This window comes from Corylus avellana, chromosome ca5 (assembly GCF_901000735.1).
Source record: "Corylus avellana chromosome ca5, CavTom2PMs-1.0".
Lineage (NCBI taxonomy): Eukaryota > Viridiplantae > Streptophyta > Magnoliopsida > Fagales > Betulaceae > Corylus > Corylus avellana.
In genome coordinates, this window is record NC_081545.1 from 19,892,755 (window position 1) to 19,912,079 (window position 19,325).

Genomic DNA, 19,325 nt, shown 5'->3' on the forward strand with positions numbered 1-19,325 from the left:
AATTCTCTAGCAATTCCCTTGAGAATATGTTACATACTCAGAATTCTGATTGTGATAAATCTGAGTTAAGTTTTGATTGTCATGTTGCTTTGTCTTCTAACAATGATTATACTTCCGAGATAATATTTGTTAAATCAGAAAAAGTAGAAGATTCTGTGGTTAAAAGAAAAATAGCAGCTGCCTCGACCTCACAAGGTAAGAAAGTTAAGAAAATTCATATTGAACCTTATGTATCTTACCCTAAATATAGAGTCGTCCATCCTCCTAGGAATCTACCTCCTAAAAGGTTTATCCCTACTTGTCATCATTGTGGAAAAGTTGGTCACATTCGTCCTCACTGTTTTAATTTGAAACCTCATGTGCATATAAATAAAAATTCCTATTCTAGGAAAGAAAGTGAGGGTTTGGTCATAATGATGAGAGAAGTGCTATCTAGGCTAGATAAGTTTAAGCAAAGTCATAAGTCTAGACCTAAGATTTCTCAAGTTTGGGTTAGGAAGGATGATACCATTCACCCCTTGAGGGGGAGTGGTGATGATCTCACCTTATGTTAGGTGAGTCACCCACATGTCTAGGATTGTTTTTCTTGCATATCTTTGTATATCCTAGAGCATGTTGTTTTTCATTTTTCATTGCATTTTTGTTTTATTTTGTTTTGAAATTGTATTTTGTTTGTGTGCATTTCTTTTGTGAAAAATAACAAAAAGACAAAAATATTTTACTTTGGTTGTTTTTTTTCTTTTCTTTATTTTGTCTTATGCACCTAGATAATCCATTAATTTCTCATGTTGCTTTTTATGGATTTAATTCCTTACGTCTTATAATGTTCTTAATATGCATGAGATGAAAATTTGTGTCAATGGACTTGTTTTTGTGGTTACCTAAAGCCTGAGCTTATGTGGTACATTTTGCCTATGCTTTATCTTTTGTGCACATTTAAGCTTAAATTGAGGTTGTGTTTCACTTTATTTGTGAGGTCTGTTAGGTAACCATATGAGGTTTTTGACTAGTAATATTTTTCAAATTGATCATATGCTAGTTGAACCTAGGGCTTAAAAATTCCTGCTTTCTCTTTTGTGGTAAGCACCAAAAGTTTAAGGACACTTTCTCAAAGAGAAAAATAAACAAAATAGTGAAACAAATAAAATCAAAAGATCATATTCCAAAAGGAATTTATTTCACTGTGTCAAACTTGTGCAAAATATTTTACAAAGAGAATTGTATAGGATGAGAGTGGCTAGGTCCTAGTATGATAAGGTTTGACTTTTGATTTGATATACTTGTCAAAACCTCATGGTGGTGAAACTTTCTCCTCATTTTGTAAGTTGAAAATTTTTCTCTTTGGATGGCTTACCCACACACCACACAAGCATGGGTTGAATGAAACATTTTCTTGGCTTAGGTTAAGCAATATGAGTTTCTAGCCATTTCTAGTATCATGTATGTTTTGCATATTTGGAGCATGTTTGGGATATTCATTGTGCAATACATGAGTCATTAATGTGTTATCATTTGTGTTCATTTGACTTTTGAGGGGGAGAAACATGTTTCGCATTTTTTAGCTTCTTGTTGATTATTGAGTCATATGTTGAGGGTGAGTTTTTGGTGATGTGTGTTCATGATCTTGCATTCTACGTCATTTTTTTTGTGATCATGAGTTTTATTTCTGTATTCCTGTTCCACATATGCCTTAATATATTTTGTGAAGTGTTTCAGGAAATATGAAGACCTTTTGTCATTCTGTGACAAAAAGGGGGAGTAAATATGGGGAGATGATGGGATTGGCTCGGCATTTTGGTTTTGTCACTGAATTGCCAAAGGGGGAGTTTGTTAGTTCTTGTGTTGGCTTAATTCAGTTCCAAAATGCAGAGGCTACTGTTCACGAGCTCAAACACTGATATAGAATACTCAGAATCCAATCTCCACCGTTCATAATGTAGATTCATGTGTTATGAACGTCCCTGCAAAATTTCAGCTCAATCGGACCACAAACGCCCATCGATCGGGGCTGTTGATCAAGACTGGACAGCATTTCCAGAATGCTGTTTCACCCATGTCCGGACATGCCTTCCCCGGGTCCGGACCTCATTTCCAGAAACTCAAATTTTGCTCCGCAAAGCCGTGTCCGGACAGCCCATTAACATGTCCGGACACCCCGTAAGTTTGAGGCCCAAAAACGTGATTTTAAGTGGTTTAAGTCTAGGGTTTTGTCGGGGGTATATATACATCATTATAGAAGATAGAAGTACGAATTTTCACCCCCAGAGAGTTCGTCGGAGGCTGTGCTAAGAGAGATCATATGTGGTGAGCGTTAAATTGAATCTCTTAGAGTTTTAATTATTCCTTTGATAAATCTACGGTTGAGAAGTCTATCGGAAGGGTCCGGTAAAGGAGAATCACGTTGAAGAAGATTGTGAGCAAGGAGACGAGTTGTAGGCTTGTCGATCTTACAGAGCCAAGGTCTTGCAAAGGGTTGTAAGTGTTCCTAGTGTCTGTAATCTCTAGATAATCTTTTGATAGTGATTTCCTGGGTTTGGCTGCCCCGAGAGGTTTTACTTTTAGAACGTTTTCTAAAAGGTTTCCTCTTCGTAACCAAAATATTGTGTCTGCCTTTTTATTGCTTTATATATTTTGGGTGATTGAATTGTTTATTGCTTCATAATATTAATTCCGCATAAATTGTGATAAACAAGTTTTTGGAGTCGGCATAGCGTTTTTCACCCAGTTTGTGGAATATTGTTCGTTGGATCACTGTTCATCGGCGGGCAAACACTGTTCATCAGAACGGACACTATTCATTAGAAGTACTGTTCATCGGAGTACTATTCATGGGAGCACTGTTCACAGTAAGTACTGTTCATGGATGGAGTACATGGCACTGTTCATGGACGGAATGCGGGATTACTGTCCACTGACAGAGTACGGAGCACTTTTCACGGACAGAGTGCGGGGTACTGTTCAAGGACGAAGTACGAAGCACTATTCACGGACAAAGTGCGTGGTACTGTCCAAGGATGGAGTATGGTGCATTATTCATGGATGGAGTGCTGGGTACTGTCAAAGGACGAAGTATAGAGCACTGTTCACGGACGGAGTGCGGGGTACTGTCCAAGGACGGAGTATGGAGCACTGTTCACGGACGGAGTGCGGGGTACTGTCCAAGGACGGAGTACGGAGCATTGTTCACGGACGGAGTGCTGAGTACTGTTCACAGACGGAGTACGGAGTGTGTGAATAGGGAACTCATTTTTATCATACCTGGTCTAATTGAACTCTTAGCTAGCAAGCCAGAGAGAGGGATTTACTTGTCGACATAATTTTTGTTTTTAATGCTAAAAGTGAAGCTTTCATTTTGCATTCCACCTATGTATCCTGAATATTTAAATAATGTGCCTATGTAATACCAATTCGTATCTTTTTTCTTTCCTTTATAGGAAGTATACCGCATCAGGCTTCCCGGTCATCCAGGAGATATTGGTGAAGGAAAATCTGAAAATCAAAATCATGCCATTATCTTTACTCGAGGAGAAGCCCTGCAAACAATAGACATGAATCAGGTCGCTTCCATTCTTCATTATTTGATGATATGTTATGAAGTAACTTACTGTGTTTTCTTACCGTCTTTTTTCTTCCTTTTGTCAAGGATAATTACTTTGAAGAAGCTTTTAAAATGAGAAATGTACTGAAGGAATTCTTAGACCATCAACATGGTCATCGGAAACCCACAATATTGGGTCTGAGGGAGCATATATTCACTGGAAGGTTAGTTATGTCATTGATTATAAATTGGATCTTAATGAGTGTTAATGGCATTCCGCAGAGAAACTTTTTTCTTTTTTTTTTAGTATGTATGCTTATCTTTTACCCTTGTATTTTACAGTGTTTCATCACTTGCATGGTTCATGTCCAATCAAGAGAACAGTTTTGTTACTATTGGGCAACGAGTTTTGGCAAATACTCTTAGGTAAGCGTGAAATTTTCATCAAAATCGACGGGTGCTTATGTCTAATATGTATATATTTTAAGGAAAAATTCACTTTACCACCCCTGTAGTTTTAAGAGTTTTTCAATTTGAACCTCAAAGTTTAAAAATTGGTAATGTACTCCCTAATGTTTCAAAAAATTTTAATTTAAACCTTCTGTTATTAATTTCAGTCAATTTGGAAGGAAATCTATGAAATTACGTAATTACCCTCAGGCTTTTTTTTTTTTTTTTTTTTTACTTTCCGTCCAATTTAACGGAAATTAGTAACGGAAAGTTTAAATTGAAATTTTTTGAAATATTAGGGGGATACATTACCAATTTTTAAACTTTGACGTTCAAATTGAAAAACTTCTAAAACTCCAGGAGGGTAAAGTGGATTTTCTCCTATATTTTAAATTGCTCTTTAACTATGTTTTGTATATGTTCTTTTTCTTTCTCTATTTTTTCCCCCAACTGCATATGAGAGTTTTTCTCTTTCTTTTTTTATTTTTATTTTTAATATTCTTTCCGATATAAAAAGCAACATTCTTAGTTACTTTTTTGCTCTTAAATGAAGATTGCTCCAAACTCTAAAGAGAACAAAACATCTTTTATAGTTCTTGACTTCAAGGTTAAAATGAAACAAATTAAAGCTACCCTAAAAGAAAAATTCAGTTACAAATAGGTATATGGCAAGTTTAGATGAAGCAACATCTATAGAAATTGCATATATATATATATCACTTTACTCAACCCAAGATAAATATGAAAATAGATTTATTCCCCTATGATTATGATAACATTATTGGTGCATTTGATTTAAGTTGTAGTTCAAATAGCACGTCTTTTTTTTTTTTTTTTTTTGATAATCTTTCATAAAATGGATCATTGACAGAGCAATTGCTCTGTCAATATAATATCTCTGATACAAGATGGACACTTCTCACTCCATTCAGTATCATTGACCTGTTGAAGGGCCAATCGTGCTAAGCCATGAGCCACCCTATTCCCCTCACGATGTACATGCTTAACTTGCCACCTAGAAAATTTATTTAAATTTAGCTTGACATCATCAATCAGGTGTCCCACCTTACTAGTGTTCAGCCCCTTCTCGTGGATAGCATCAGTAATTTGCTTTGCATCACCTTTGATAATAATATGCTGCACTCCTTTCTCTCTCCCAAATACAGTCCCGTGGTAGAATGCCAAAGCCTCAGCCACAACTGGATCCCATAAGCCCCTTTTTCTGATGCATTTTGCAGCTAAGAGTATTCCTTCTTGATCACGCATGGCTAGACCGAAGCCCATCACTCCTTTTTTATTCAAAGCTGCATCCACATTTACTTTAATCCACCCTGTTTCCGGTTTGGTCCACTGAACTTGACTTTGCGTATTGGGCACATTTTGCTGGTGTTCAAGCTGATTTGCTTGCTCATAATCATGCACTGCCTGTTCAGCGTTTCTAACCACAGAATCTGGGTGGACGAAAGTGCCCTCAAAAATCAGAGCATTTCGTCTTTGCCAAATGCTTCTCGATATCACTGAGAACAAGCACAGAATTTCTATCCCCCCTTTGCATACAAATCCCCTGCTACCTGGAGAAAATCTGGCCCTGTAGAGCTACTCTTTTGGAAGACCTTGTGGCTAGCTCCCCATACATCTCTCGACGCCGGACATTCCCACAAAGCATGGGACGTAGTTTCAGCCTCCAAACTGCAAATGGGACATATGGGGTCCTCAATAACCCTTTTCCGCAATAGATTATCTTTAGTCGGTAAAAGGTTTTGACATGCCCGCCACATAAAATTTTTAACCACATTTGGAGCCTGCATTTTCCAGATTCCCTGCCATAAATCTTTTTGCCCCTTTCTACTTGAGCTCTCAGGTTGTAGTCCACTCTCTTGCTCTTTTAACATATGATAAGCACTTCTTACCGAGAATTTTCCATTTTGAGTCCCTCTCCATACCAATTTATCCGGCTGATTTAGGCAACTGAATGGGACCTCTTGAATGGCCAACTGATCCTCTACATTGAATAATTCTCTTAGCAAAGTTAAATTCCAGATCTGTCCCTCATAGTCAATAAGCTCTTTCACTTTTGCTCCCAAATCCAACAATTTTGGCAGTGATTTCACCATAAAAGTGGATGGATTGCGAATCCATTTATCACCCCATATCCGAACTTTGGAACCGTCCCCAATTCTCCATATCAACCCATCATTTATTACTTTGCATGCCCCTTGTATGCTTCGCCAAGCGAAGGAAGGTTTATGCCCCAATTGCGCCTCCAATATTGTACAATCGGAATAGTACTTTGCTTTTAGTATTTGCGCCGTCAAGCTATCCGGATTTATCCATAGCCGCCAACATTGCTTTGCCAAGAGAGCTTGATTGAAAAAAATGAGATCCCGGAACCCCATACCACCATGTGATTTAGCCACTCCTAGCTTCTCCCAACTCATCCAATGGATGCGTTTCTCATTTGATTTGTTACCCCACCAAAACTTCTTCATCATAGAATTTATATCATTACATAGAGCCTTCGGTAGTAGGAAAACGCTCATGCTATATGTCGGTATTGCTTGAATCACCGCCTTTAATAAAATCTCCTTGCCAGCTTGGGAGAGGAAATTTAATTTCCAATCTTGCAATCTCTTCCACACCCGGGTCTTGATGCTTTGGAATTCCGCCATTTTGGATTTTCCGACCAATTCAGGTGATTCGGGAAGTCCTGCTACTTCTAGAATTTTCCTCTTCACATGATCCGCGGTGTTTCTGCTAAAAAATAAAGCGGTTTTCTCCTTATTCAACCTTTGGCCTGAGGCACGAGCATAAATATCCAAGACTTTTGTTATCCGATTCCAATGCTTCACATCAGCCCTGCAAAACAATAAACTATCATCCGCAAAAAAAAAAAGATTGATCTTAGGCCTCGTTTGGAAGTAGGCACCCCATCAATATACCCATTTTTCTCCGCCTTAGTAAGAAGAGAGCTCAAAGCCTCCGCACAAAGTAAAAATAGGTAGGGTGAGATAGGATCTCCTTGCCTTAACCCCCGTGAAGGGGAGATATGGCCCACAGGATTGCCATTCACCAAAATAGCATAAATAACCGAACGAACACACATCATTATGAGATTAATCCACCTCTTAGTGAAACCCATTCTTCTCATAATCGCTTCCAAAAAATCTCATTCCACCCGATCATACGCTTTACTCATGTCTAATTTTATGGCCATGTACCCCTCCTTACCCCACATACGAGTGTGCATAGAATGCAACGTCTCGTAAGCAGCCAAAATATTATCCGTGATCAACTTTCCCGGAATAAAGGCGCTTTGATTCATAGAAATCAGATTAGGCAAAAGCACCTTAAGTCTATTGGCAAGGACTTTTGATATAATCTTATAAAAGACATTACACAAACTTATGGGCCTAAACTCCGTCACCCTTGTAGGATTAGGAGTTTTAGGTATAAGTGCTATATATGTAAAATTAAGCTCCCTTGCAATAACACCCGAATTAAGAATTGTTAATATAGACTGACATACCTCCTCACCCACTACCTCCCAGTTGTCAAGATAGAAACCCGCAGAGAAACCATCAGGGCCAGGGGCTTAGAATGGAGACATTTGTTTCAGGGCTAAAGATACCTCTTCCACAGAAAATTCCTTCATCAGTTCATCATTCATTTCAGGAGACACACAGCACTCAAGAGCTGCCAAACATGGGTCTGGAACTGTTTCAGCTTCTGAACGGAATAAAGATTGGAAATAATTAGTAAAAGCTTGCTCCACATCATCTTTAGACTCCCAGAACTGCCCCTGCTCATCAAAAATACTCTCAATGGAATTCCGTTGTTTTTTTTGAGTTGCGCTTGCATGAAAAAATTTTGTATTTTTGTCTCCTTCCTTAAGCCATGCTTCCTTTGATTTTTGTTTCCATTTGATTTCTTCTTTTTCAAGTAATAATTGCAGCTCTTTTTGTATGCCCATAATTTTTTCTTTCTCCACTATCCTGGACCCATGCTGAAGCTCTTTTAGTTGTTTAGTTTTGGAAGCCAATTCTGCCTCTGCACTCCCTATTTCCTTCTTTCTCCACTGGAACAGTCCGGATGAGCACAAGTCAAGTTTGCACTTGATATTTCTCCACATGGCTTCATGTCTGAATTTTCTCTTCCAGGCCTTACGAACCACTTCTTTTGACCCTTTCTCCTTTGCCCAATGAGCCTCATATCTGAACAATTTTGCCCTTCTCCCATTCTGGCCAAATCTATTGTATGAAAACACAAGAGGCACATGGTCTGAATTAATCACAGCTTCACATGAAATATTTACAGCCGAGTAGAGTTCACACCATTCAGCATTTGCAGTCACCCTATCCAACCTAGCTTGAATAAAAGATTCTCCCTCTTGCCCATTATTCCAAGTAAAGCACCCCCCTTTGCACCCAAGGTCCGACAAACCACAATAAGAGAGTGTATTCCGGAAAGCCTCCATTTGACCCATTGCCTGATTATTTCCTCCCCTTTTTTCAGCCCTTTCCGTAATCTCGTTAAAATCACCGAAACAAATCCACGGCTTAGGCCCAAAACCAGCTAAATGTCGCAAAAGTGCCCATGCTTCATGTCTTTTATGGGACTCTGGATTTCCGTAAAAGCCCGTTAATTTCCAACATTCCCCCCCATTCTTCGGTGTAATAATCGCGTTTATATGTCTTTGACTGTAATTTTGGATTTTAAGATCCAAATCCTCCTTCCATAAAAGGGCTAATCCTCCACTTCGGCCCACACACTCCACAACAAAACAATTTCGAAAACCCACCTTGTTTCTGATTTTCTCCATTTTTTCTCGACATACCTTGGTCTCCATGAGGAAAACCAGGTTGGGTCTCTTAACTTTGCATAACCGGCAAAGTTCACGAACTGTCCGAGGGTTCCCAAGCCCCTGGCAGTTCCAACTTAGAGTGGTCATTGCGGTCGGCAGTGCTGTGGAACAGCATCCGCCAATCCCGAACCAATGACATTGTTATCCGAATTTTTCTGCAACTCCCTCTTCGGTCCACTCCTTCTTCCTCTCTTCAAGCCGGAAGTCCCACCATCTAAGTTTACTTCTATTGTCTGTCTTTTGCGCGTTTCAGGCTGATTTTGGGCAAAGAAAGACTTGGGCTGGTCTGAATTTGCCCTTGCTTTTCTTTTCCACGTAAGAACAGACTCCTTACCTTTAGCATGGGATTGCATGCAAACAGCTTCTGTTTTGTCCCTATTAGTAAGCCCAACAGGCCCACTTACTTTGCTACCATCCCTTTCTACACTCTTCATTGGCTGATTCATCCGCGTGGACTCCCTCTGCTCCCCCTCTTTATTACTTGCATTATTCCCGCTTGCCACATATGTCCCTGACTGACACTTTGAAGCGCTAGAGAGATCGCCCCCAGCTGCCATCTTAAAGACACAATCTCCCTCTTTATTTCTCTCCTCTTCCGTTGGCGTTTCATAAAGAGGGGTTGGGATATTATTGACGTGATTCTCTCCCGAAAATCCTCCCTTCATTCCGGATTTCTTGCCCAGATTTTCTCTTCCCGTAACGGCTCCTTCCTCCGGAAACAGACGGGAAAACCTCTGCCAGTTTTCACCGCCGCTTGACTGTTCACCTTCGTCGTTGAAACCATGGCTGCCGGAAACACCCCAGTTGGTACTCCCTTCGTTTCTCCCTTCCCCTCTCACATCTCTATTATGAAAACTCCTCTCCGTAGCTCGGTAACGACCCCCCCCCATATTCTCCCCATCCTCCTCGACTATGTCGTTCTCTGTCTCGACGTCGTGAGGGCGATTCTGCTCGCAGCTAAGGCCCGTAGTCGGTACTTCCTCCTCCAACTGATGACTTCCTATTCAGACATCCTGCCTTCCCATGACTGATACATCCACAATGAAAACAATAAATGGGAAGACGTTCATACTGAAAAACAACTCTGATTGATCTCCCCTGCACCTTCAATAGTCTTCCCCGGGACAACGGTTTTTTAAGATCAATCCGAATTCTGACTCGGAGATAATCACCCCACCCGATATCCTGTTCGTCTGTGTCCACTTCTTCCACACTTCCCACCGATGCTCCAATCTGCAAACCCACCTCCTTACACATGCATGCAAGAGGCAAGTTAATCATCCTCACCCAGAAGGCTACTTTGTCAAATTCAATCTCCGCAGGTGGCGTCACTCCATCAAAATCTTCCACCGCAAATAAGCTCCCTTCGAAGATCCAAGGTCTCCCCTCCAATACCCGTGATTTGTCCCATGAGTGCTCAAATTCAATCAGGAACAGGTTATCTCCCAAAACCTTAAATGATAAAGAACCTGTCGGTCTCCACCCCTTGATTATTTTCGATTTGATTATTTCCTTGCTCACCAATCTCTCGGACACCAGCTTGCCCACCAAACACGATTGGCCCCGATTCACAGAGTGAATCATAGAACGGGGCTGAATCTCCATCTCCGTACCTTCCTCGTCAGATAGTGAGAAACTCCCCCACATCTTTGTAAGATCATCGGCCATTCTCTACGTACAGAATTCCCCCACAGACTGTCAGAGGCTTGGGGTTTGGTTTTCTTCTCCTCTAGAAGCTAGAGAGAAAATTGCTTCTGGAAGTTTTTGTATCAAATAGCACTTCTTTCCTCATAAGAAGAGGATGAAAGGTGAGATTATGGGTTCAAAATCATATGCGTGTAACCTACCAACAAAGAAAACATCATTTGTGGATTTGATGTGTGTATCTATGCAAGCAATACCAATAGGGAAAGATATTGAAAAGTTTTTCAATAATAATGACGATTGCATATGGTTTTATATTCCTAAGACTATAAAAAAAGACAATTACTTCGACCGACCAGAATGAAGAAGGGAAAAGAGAATGTTTCAAAAGTGAATGCTTCACAATTCTTTTTGGTCTGATAGAATGCTTAACATTCTAACCTTAAACCTTATATCATAAAAACGAAACATTTAATTATAATAATAAGCTTAAAAGGTGAAAATAAAACTTTTTTTTTTTTCTTTTTTTTTCCTGAACGTTTTGAACATAGGACATCCTCGACAGTTCTAATTAAGTTGCCTTCATTTTATCCATTCGTCCCAAGTTTTAAACTTATTGATGTATGATGGCCTTCACATTAGTGTTTGAGGCAGTCTACGATCATTATAGATGTTGTAAGATTTAAGAGAATATATATGATATGTTTGTTAATGTATTTGGCGATTTTTTTTTTTTTTTGTTTGAAAAAGTGTTGTGATGTGACATAAATGTGAGAAGTGTTTTCTAGTGGGGTTAACATTTGAAAAAAAAAAATGTTTTTTTGTTGATTATACATGCTTATTTTGAAAAAAAAAACCAATATAGAAGTAGAGCTGACTCAATATAAAGTAAAAATTTGTAATAATAATAATATATATTTTTAATTTCTTAAAAAAAAATTTATATGATAAGACAACTCTTACCCCCGCAAAAATTAAGCACATACTTTGTCAAAATATTCCTACAAGATGTAGAATGTTTTATAAAAAAGTGTTTTGTATTTTGAATTGTTTATTAATGTGTTTGAGAAAAGTGGTGTTTTTCAAACAAAAAACAAAAAACACTTGAATAATACATTAGCAAAAAATACCCGTAAGTTTATGGTCTTAATAGATGAAAGATCAATCTTCATGGTTACTTGCCTCGAAACAAGTGTTAAGGTTTGTTTTTTCTGATTGATAAGTTACACACAATCTGTAGGACTTGAAGCCCTGACCTTCCCCTCCACCTTGCTACAAAGGAAGTACCATTTGGGCTAAAGCTTATAGGTAAGTATTAAGGTCAATATTTGCTTGGAGTACATTGTTGGTCCATATCTTGATAGGGCTCGTGTTTCGGACTATTATGAGGCTATTAATGACCTTGGACAAACTAATTTGGATTATTTTTTGATAAACTTAGGGTGAAGTTTTATTGTGGGTTTAGGGTATTCTAGCATAGATATTGATGGATTGTTTGGGCATTGAACGAGATCTGAGTGCATCTGACTATGGTTTAAGATTAAAGAAAAGGAACGGACACTGGATTCCCACGAAGGCGTTCTTTTACTCTCACCTTGAAGAAATTGAAGCCTCATAAAATATATAGGGAAAAGTTCACATACCCCCCTCAAATTACCACTCAATTCATAATGTCCCTCCCGAACTTTTAATTATGACAATTTCCCCCCCAAACTGCCAAAAATTGTCAATGTTCCCCCCAATGAAGAAACTACCCTAAATAAAATAAAAACAAAAAATACTAAAACTTCTAGAAACATGTAAAACTAAAAATAAAAATAAAAATCCAAAGGGTGGCATATTTAAATTTTTTTTAAAAAATAATATATCCATTGTATAAGAAAAAAAAATTAAAAATTTTTTGTTTTTTTTTTTGTTATAAAAAATATTTTTTTATAAATTTTTAAAATAAAAATTTATGTATTAAAAAAAATTAACAATTTTCGTTTAAGAAAATAAAAATTTTCATTTCTAAAACAAATTTTGGGTTTTTTTTTTTTTTTTTAAAAATGTTTCTTTGAATAAAATCTTGCTTTAAAGAAAAAATCATTTTTTTTTTAAAAAAAAAAATCATTTTAAAAAAAAATTAAAAATTTTCGTTTTAAAAATATTTTTTTTATAAAAAATTGTTGTTTTTAAATTAATTTTTTTAATTTATAGGGGTATTTTTGTCTTATTGAGAAATACATAGGGGCATTTTTATCTTTTTGCTAACTTAGGAGGACATTGACAATGTTTTGGTAGTTTGGGAAAGACATTGTCACAATTGAAAGTTTGTAGGGTACATTGTCAATTGAGTGATAATTTGAAAGGGGTATCTGGACTTTACCCAATTATTTAAATCATTTATCGTTCCAAAAGCTTTATTTAAACGGAAATGGTGAATCCTTTTCAACAAGTGAAGCCCAAGCATAAAATATTTTATCTAAAATGAGAGGTAAAATACTGAGTTGGGGTTCAACCTGTTACTTATCAAAAAAAAAAAAAAAAGTGATAAGATGATATAATAATGGAGTGCAAAAAAGGTGCAACACTATGTTAAATGGGGAGTATGCAAGAGTATCAGAAAAATAGAAAACAACTTAGGCTAATGTCTTCTATTTAACAACTTCAAAAAACGCAACAAATTCAAAAAATAAGACTTCATATATACTGTTTATAGAGTTCTCTAATTAGGCCATATGTCAATATTAAACCTAATTTCGAGATTTCTTTGGTTTTTACGCACACTTTGACAAGAGCTAGTATGATGGACTTATTCAACTTCAGTGGGACGTACCCTTTACGCTCCACAATGATTAAATATATTGGTATCTTTTAAAACACTTTGCTCTTGATAAAATATATGTTCTTCTATACTTTGTAACACTTTGCTCTTAATATCTCTTATCAATTATAATTTGTATTCAATATGTCAGTGTATGTTCAAAGTTCACAAATCACGAGTTGTGGTTTAGTGCCAACAGATTTGTTCTCTGCTATTGTATTTTGAGTGTCAATTGAATGTTCCATCCTTTTTTTAGGGTACGGTTCCACTATAGACATCCTGATATATTTGACAGAATCTTCCACATAACAAGAGGTGGCATAAGCAAAGCTTCAAAAGTAATCAACTTAAGCGAGGATATATTTGCAGGTAGTTGTTGGTTCATCAGAAGATGACTGATAAATTAGTATTATCTTTTCACTTATACGGGAATGATCTCTACAGGATTTAATTCAACTCTGCGTGGGGGATTTATAAAGCATCATGAGTACATTCAAGTAGGCAAGGGGCGTGATGTTGGGATGAATCAAATATCCCTTTTTGAGGCTAAGGTTGCAAATGGAAATGGAGAGCAAACTCTCAGCCGTGATGTCTATCGTCTTGGACGTCGATTTGACTTCTTTCGGATGTTGTCATTTTACTTTACAACAGTGGGTTTCTACTTTAGTAGTATGGTATGTTAGCCAAACTAATTTCCTCTATATCTTTTTAGTATGTCAATGTAGTTCAAAACTCTAGCAAAGGACAAATGGCTGGAGACAGCTTGCAAATTTTATCTCATGTGTTTGCATGTGATCAAGGGTTTGATATTTACATTCTTTTAAAGAATTAGATGGGGTGATGTTGATTGGCGTGTAGGTAATGAACCCTTAATTTTGAATTGACTACTATATATCTAAGATGTTAATAAATCATTAATATTACAAAAGAAAATGGAGCTCATAATAACTTGATGCAAATTCCAACTGCTTCTTAAGTCCTCCGACCAATATTTATACATGTTATTTTGTTTTTTGTATCTAAGTTTTATTTCTTCTGTGTTTAGTGGGCCAGTTAAGTGAAGAAAAATTTGAGCCAAAATTAATAAGATTCAAACCCACCAACTGTCGAATTGATTTATTATGGATATTATTAGGTACATAGAGAGCATGACTTAATTTTAATGTATCTATTATGCTGGCTTGGGACTTGTGGATAGGCATTGATGTAAGGAGTTTACTCTATATTTCCAAGCAAAGGAACATAATTAAAAAATATATATATGTGATATAGATGGGTGGGTGGACAGCTAGGTACGATCGACTAGTTACTTCAGCCTACAGGGTAGGCCTGCAACGTTTGTTCTCTTCCAATTTCGCACACATTGCTTTTCCACAAACTCCTTTTTGTGTAATGCAGAAGTTTACATTCATGGCCTGATTTCAGAATTTTGATGTTTCAGATGACTGTGCTTACTGTATACATATTTTTATATGGACGTGTGTACATGGTAATGAGTGGAATTGAGAGAGAGATCCTTGCGAATCCAAGCATACATCAGAGCAAGGCCCTTGAAGAGGCTTTGGCTACCCAATCTGTTGTCCAATTGGGCTTATTGCTAGTTCTACCCATGGTTATGGAAATAGGCCTGGAAAAAGGATTTCGTACTGCGTTGGGCAATTTTATCATCATGCAACTACAACTTGCTTCTGTATTCTTTACGTTCCAACTTGGAACAAAAGCACATTATTATGGAAAAACAATTTTGCATGGAGGTTCTAAATATCGAGCTACTGGCCGTAGATTTGTTGTTTTTCATGCAAAGTTTGCTGAAAACTACAGGATGTACTCACGAAGTCACTTTGTGAAGGGGTTGGAGTTGTTTATTCTACTGATCGTATATGAAGTTTATGGGGAATCATATCGAAGTTCAAATCTTTATTTGTTCATCACTTTCTCTATGTGGTTTCTTGTTGCTTCTTGGCTGTTTGCTCCTTTCGTGTTCAATCCATCCGGTTTTGATTGGCAGAAGATAGTAGATGATTGGACAGACTGGAAAAAGTGGATGGGAAATCGTGGTGGTGTTGGGATTTCACCTTACCGCAGTTGGGAATCATGGTGGGATGAAGAACAGGAACACATCAAATACACAGATTTCAGGGGAAGAGTGCTGGAGATAATACTTGCATTTCGCTTCTTTATTTACCAGTATGGAATTTTCTACCACCTTGATATTGCTCATCACAGCAAGAGCTTGCTGGTAAAAATTCTTAGTTTCAAAGAATTGTGATTCTCTTGTTGGACTGTCAATGTCCGTTTAGATATGTGGTACTAGCTTATAACCTTTTGATTTTTACTTCAATTTTCTTTATAGGTTTACGGCCTTTCTTGGTTAGTGATGCTGATTACTCTTGTTTTATTAAAGGTATGCAAATGGAATCCATTGATATGCACTAAATTTAAGTCAAAGCAAATTTAAATGAAATTGTTCTAGTTTAATCATTGTTGAAACTAGTGTGCTTGAGGACTTTTGTTATACAGATACAAGGTATCCAGCTTTTCTTTTTCTGTTTTTTGCTTGCTCTTCCTCTTTTTCCTTGACGTTTATGTTTGTATTGTTTAGTCCAGAAGCATATATATTCATTTGGTATTTTGCTAATTGTATTCACCCCATGCTGGTATCAGATGGTATCAACGGGTAGGCAAAGATTGGGTACCGACTTTCAGCTCATGTTCAGGATTCTCAATGCGCTTCTGTTCCTTGGCTTCATGTCTGTCATGACTGTCTTATTTGTTGTATGTGGACTCACTATATCAGATTTATTTGCTACTATTCTTGCCTTCATACCCACAGGATGGGCCTTTCTTCTTGTAAGTTTAAAATATTGCATCTTCGTAAAGTAGAAAGAACTTATTGTTCTTGTGAGTTTTCAATTTAACTATGCTATTTGTCTTAAAAGCATCCTGCCTTTTTGAAATCACCATTGATTTAGTTGAAGATGAAATCCAAATTAGAGTTATAAAGGTTGTTGCACTTACACTATTGTTCAAGAAAAATCTCCAAATGAATGTTCCATAGTTTGGAATGCTTCTTTGAGAATTATTCTGAATAATCTTTAGTGACAACATATGTTGCTTTTTTCTTTCATTTACTTGCTTTGGCTTAGAAAATTATTCACATCTTGTTTCTAGCACTAGAATGTTTTTAATTACTAGTTTACTACTATTGACGTCATATGAAGCCATTGATTCCTACGTTGCAAACTCCACCCTGCGTTTCCCTATTCCACTTTCCTAACTTTAAAGATAGACTCTTAGATTTTAAATTTGTTGAAGTTGTGATTTTCCGGTTTGAACTGTGAGAAAGTGTTTGAACATGACATTTCTTAAATTAGCTCATGAGCTTTATTGTCTTTTTTTTTTTTTTTTAAGAGAGTTATTTATTATGGACATGGACTTGTTTTACTGCTAAATTGTGAGTTCACCAAATCAATGTTTTCTTTATCTTGTCCTTAGATTGGGCAAGCATGCAGGCCATTGTTGGAGGGGGTAAAATTATGGGAGTCAATAAAGGAGCTAGCAAGAGCATATGAATGCATAATGGGGCTGATAATCTTCACGCCCATAGCCGTTTTGTCTTGGTTTCCATTTCTATTAGAGTTCCAAACGCGCTTGCTCTTTAATCAAGCATTTAGTAGAGGCCTCCAGATTTCAATGATTCTTGCAGGAAAGAAGGAAAAAGCAGCTTGAACTTTTTTTTTGCATCTCACACCTATATATACTCATCAAAATTTTATTATATTCTTTGAAATATTATTATTAGCGTTTTCATTTTTATAGTATTTGGTGATTTTTGTAATATTTATCTTCACAAAATTTATAATGACATGTTTCAAGAAAACACAAATGTCTTCTTTTTTCTTTTGGATTTTGAGGTGTTATGTTGTATAATTGGCAAATTTGATGTCCAAAACAAGTGTATGCAAGTGAAATTTGGTGGGCTAGTTTGTACTTTGGTATAATTGCCAAAATCCATCAAAATAGTGTAGAACCAATGACTTCGTTTGGTATCTTAGTCGTTGCCATCCGGACGAGTCTCGGAAAATGAAGAAGCCTTCGAGTGTCTCTTTTGCTCTCTCAGTTGATAGTAGTCTAGACGAATGTATTTATTTGAAGCTCCTTAGAGCCTCGTTCGCAAGGTCATTTGCTACAAGTTTGGACTAGGTGAAGATTGAACGACTCTCAAGACAGTCGTACGCTATTTCGTTTGGGGTCATAGCAATTGGAGCAAGGTTCAATCCATTTGAATTAACCTCCCAAGTGTGATTCTCGAACCTCGTTGGCATGGCATAGCCACAATCTATCCGTCTTTCCATACTTATGATGGAAATATTTATGCTTATTGGAAGGTTCACATGAGAGCTTTCTTCTTAAAGTCCTTGAATGAACCGTGAACACATTTGGAACTGTATAGAAAAGGGCAATTACTTCTGTTGACTCATCGTCCAAGGATGAGCTCAATAAGTGTAATGGGAACAATAAGGGATTGAATGTCATATTCATGACTAGTATTGCCTGAAGACTTCAAGTGAATTTATTTGTGTGAAATTACAAAGAAGGCATGAGAGATTTTAGAGGCGACTCATGAAGGAACAAAGACCATAAAAAACTCCACACTTCATATGTTAATGTCCAAGTTTGTGGAAATCAAAATGGCGGAGGATGATATATTCGATGACTAGCTTCTATGATCATCTGAATGATATAGTTGTTGGGATTATGCACATCATATGCACAGTGGGATAACCCCAAGGAAACATTAAGAGAACATGGATAGATCATGCAATAAAAAAAAATTACGAGAAGCACTTACAACGGGTATTTGGCCTTCACTTTAGACAAGGGGCTGAATTGTTTTTCTTCTTCACGCTTCAAGAACATGGCTAGGTTAAGGATTAATATTTGTAATATCTCAAACATCAAATCGCTCTAATTATAACTTAAGGATGCTAAAGTTGGTTCTCAATTGTAAAGTGTGAGATTTTGGACTTTTAAGAATTTTGTCTTTGACAATGTTCGAAGTTTGATTCGAATGATCGATACAAGTTGGAAACACTATCTTAAGAGGGAAGACATTTGATTTTCAAATCCCAATAAGACACCCAAAAATCTTGAAATGGATACTATTGGGAATAATTTTGCACTACAAGCCCTCAAACTTGGGCCTCAGGGCCAATGAAAGGCCCACAGAGTTATAATTAATAGCATGAGATATAATCCGAGTGGGGTTCTATTGAGAGAATCTGGGTAAAGAAGTCCTATTCAATATCTAAATTGAAGTTAGAGTCCAAGTCTCATTCTAGTTCCCAATTCAAATAAGAAGAAGAAGATCCAGTTCAAATCTACCTCAACTCTTCAGACTATAAATAGGCCCTACACAAGTTATAAATCTCATACTCTCATACTCAAGAATACATAATAGGGCTCAATTATTGTACATTGGGCAGACTGGAATCTTATGCGCTGAAGCATACAATTTCCCTCGGAAACTGACTTAGGCATCGGAGTTTCTCCGGCATAGACATCGGCAGATCTTTTGACGCTCTCGTTATTTTGCAGTGATTGTGGGAATGCAAAGGACGTATTGAAGATCAAGAACGCCCCTAAAAACGCGTAGTTCACACCATACCGGAAACTATTAGACAGAAAATTGTTCTAACAGTTTGGCACCGTCTATTGGAAACGTTATTCATTTTTCATAAATGAAAATTAACAATTAAATTTTTTTTTTAAAAAAAAAATTATCTATCAGGGTGATAAACACACATTCAAGCGATCAAAATTCTGTGATCACAAACCTACACTCATACATCTCAGATATGTGTTCAAACTCATCAATTACGCAACATAAGTCGACTCTTCTTTTATCTCTGTTTGTTAACTTGCAGCAGTTAACAACTTAAATGCTATTTTAATCAGTTTATGGCGTTAGGCAAATTTAGGAGTTGTGACATGTTAGTCCAATCTATTGCTTTTATAATCTCAAG

The 19,325-nt window shown here is 37.0% G+C and overlaps 1 protein-coding gene across 3 annotated transcripts in view; it reads left to right on the forward strand.

The window, feature by feature from the left end:
* The window catches only part of LOC132180739 (callose synthase 7-like), a 30,063-nt gene extending 12,914 nt beyond the window's left edge, over nucleotides 1–17,149 (forward strand). For 2 of the 3 annotated variants that reach the window (XM_059593660.1, XM_059593658.1), the window contains exons 8-16: nucleotides 3,435–3,557; nucleotides 3,644–3,762; nucleotides 3,881–3,964; nucleotides 13,556–13,668; nucleotides 13,744–13,973; nucleotides 14,741–15,538; nucleotides 15,653–15,703; nucleotides 15,964–16,149; nucleotides 16,795–17,149. In XM_059593660.1, the coding sequence (XP_059449643.1) occupies nucleotides 3,435–3,557; nucleotides 3,644–3,762; nucleotides 3,881–3,964; nucleotides 13,556–13,668; nucleotides 13,744–13,973; nucleotides 14,741–15,538; nucleotides 15,653–15,703; nucleotides 15,964–16,149; nucleotides 16,795–17,028 (1,938 nt within the window). In that variant the 3' untranslated portion in view covers nucleotides 17,029–17,149. The remainder of the gene's footprint in view (nucleotides 1–3,434; nucleotides 3,558–3,643; nucleotides 3,763–3,880; nucleotides 3,965–13,555; nucleotides 13,669–13,743; nucleotides 13,974–14,740; nucleotides 15,539–15,652; nucleotides 15,704–15,963; nucleotides 16,150–16,794) is intronic. The other variant, XM_059593659.1, reaches the window with a different exon arrangement.
* Nucleotides 17,150–19,325: the final 2,176 nt, after the last annotated feature.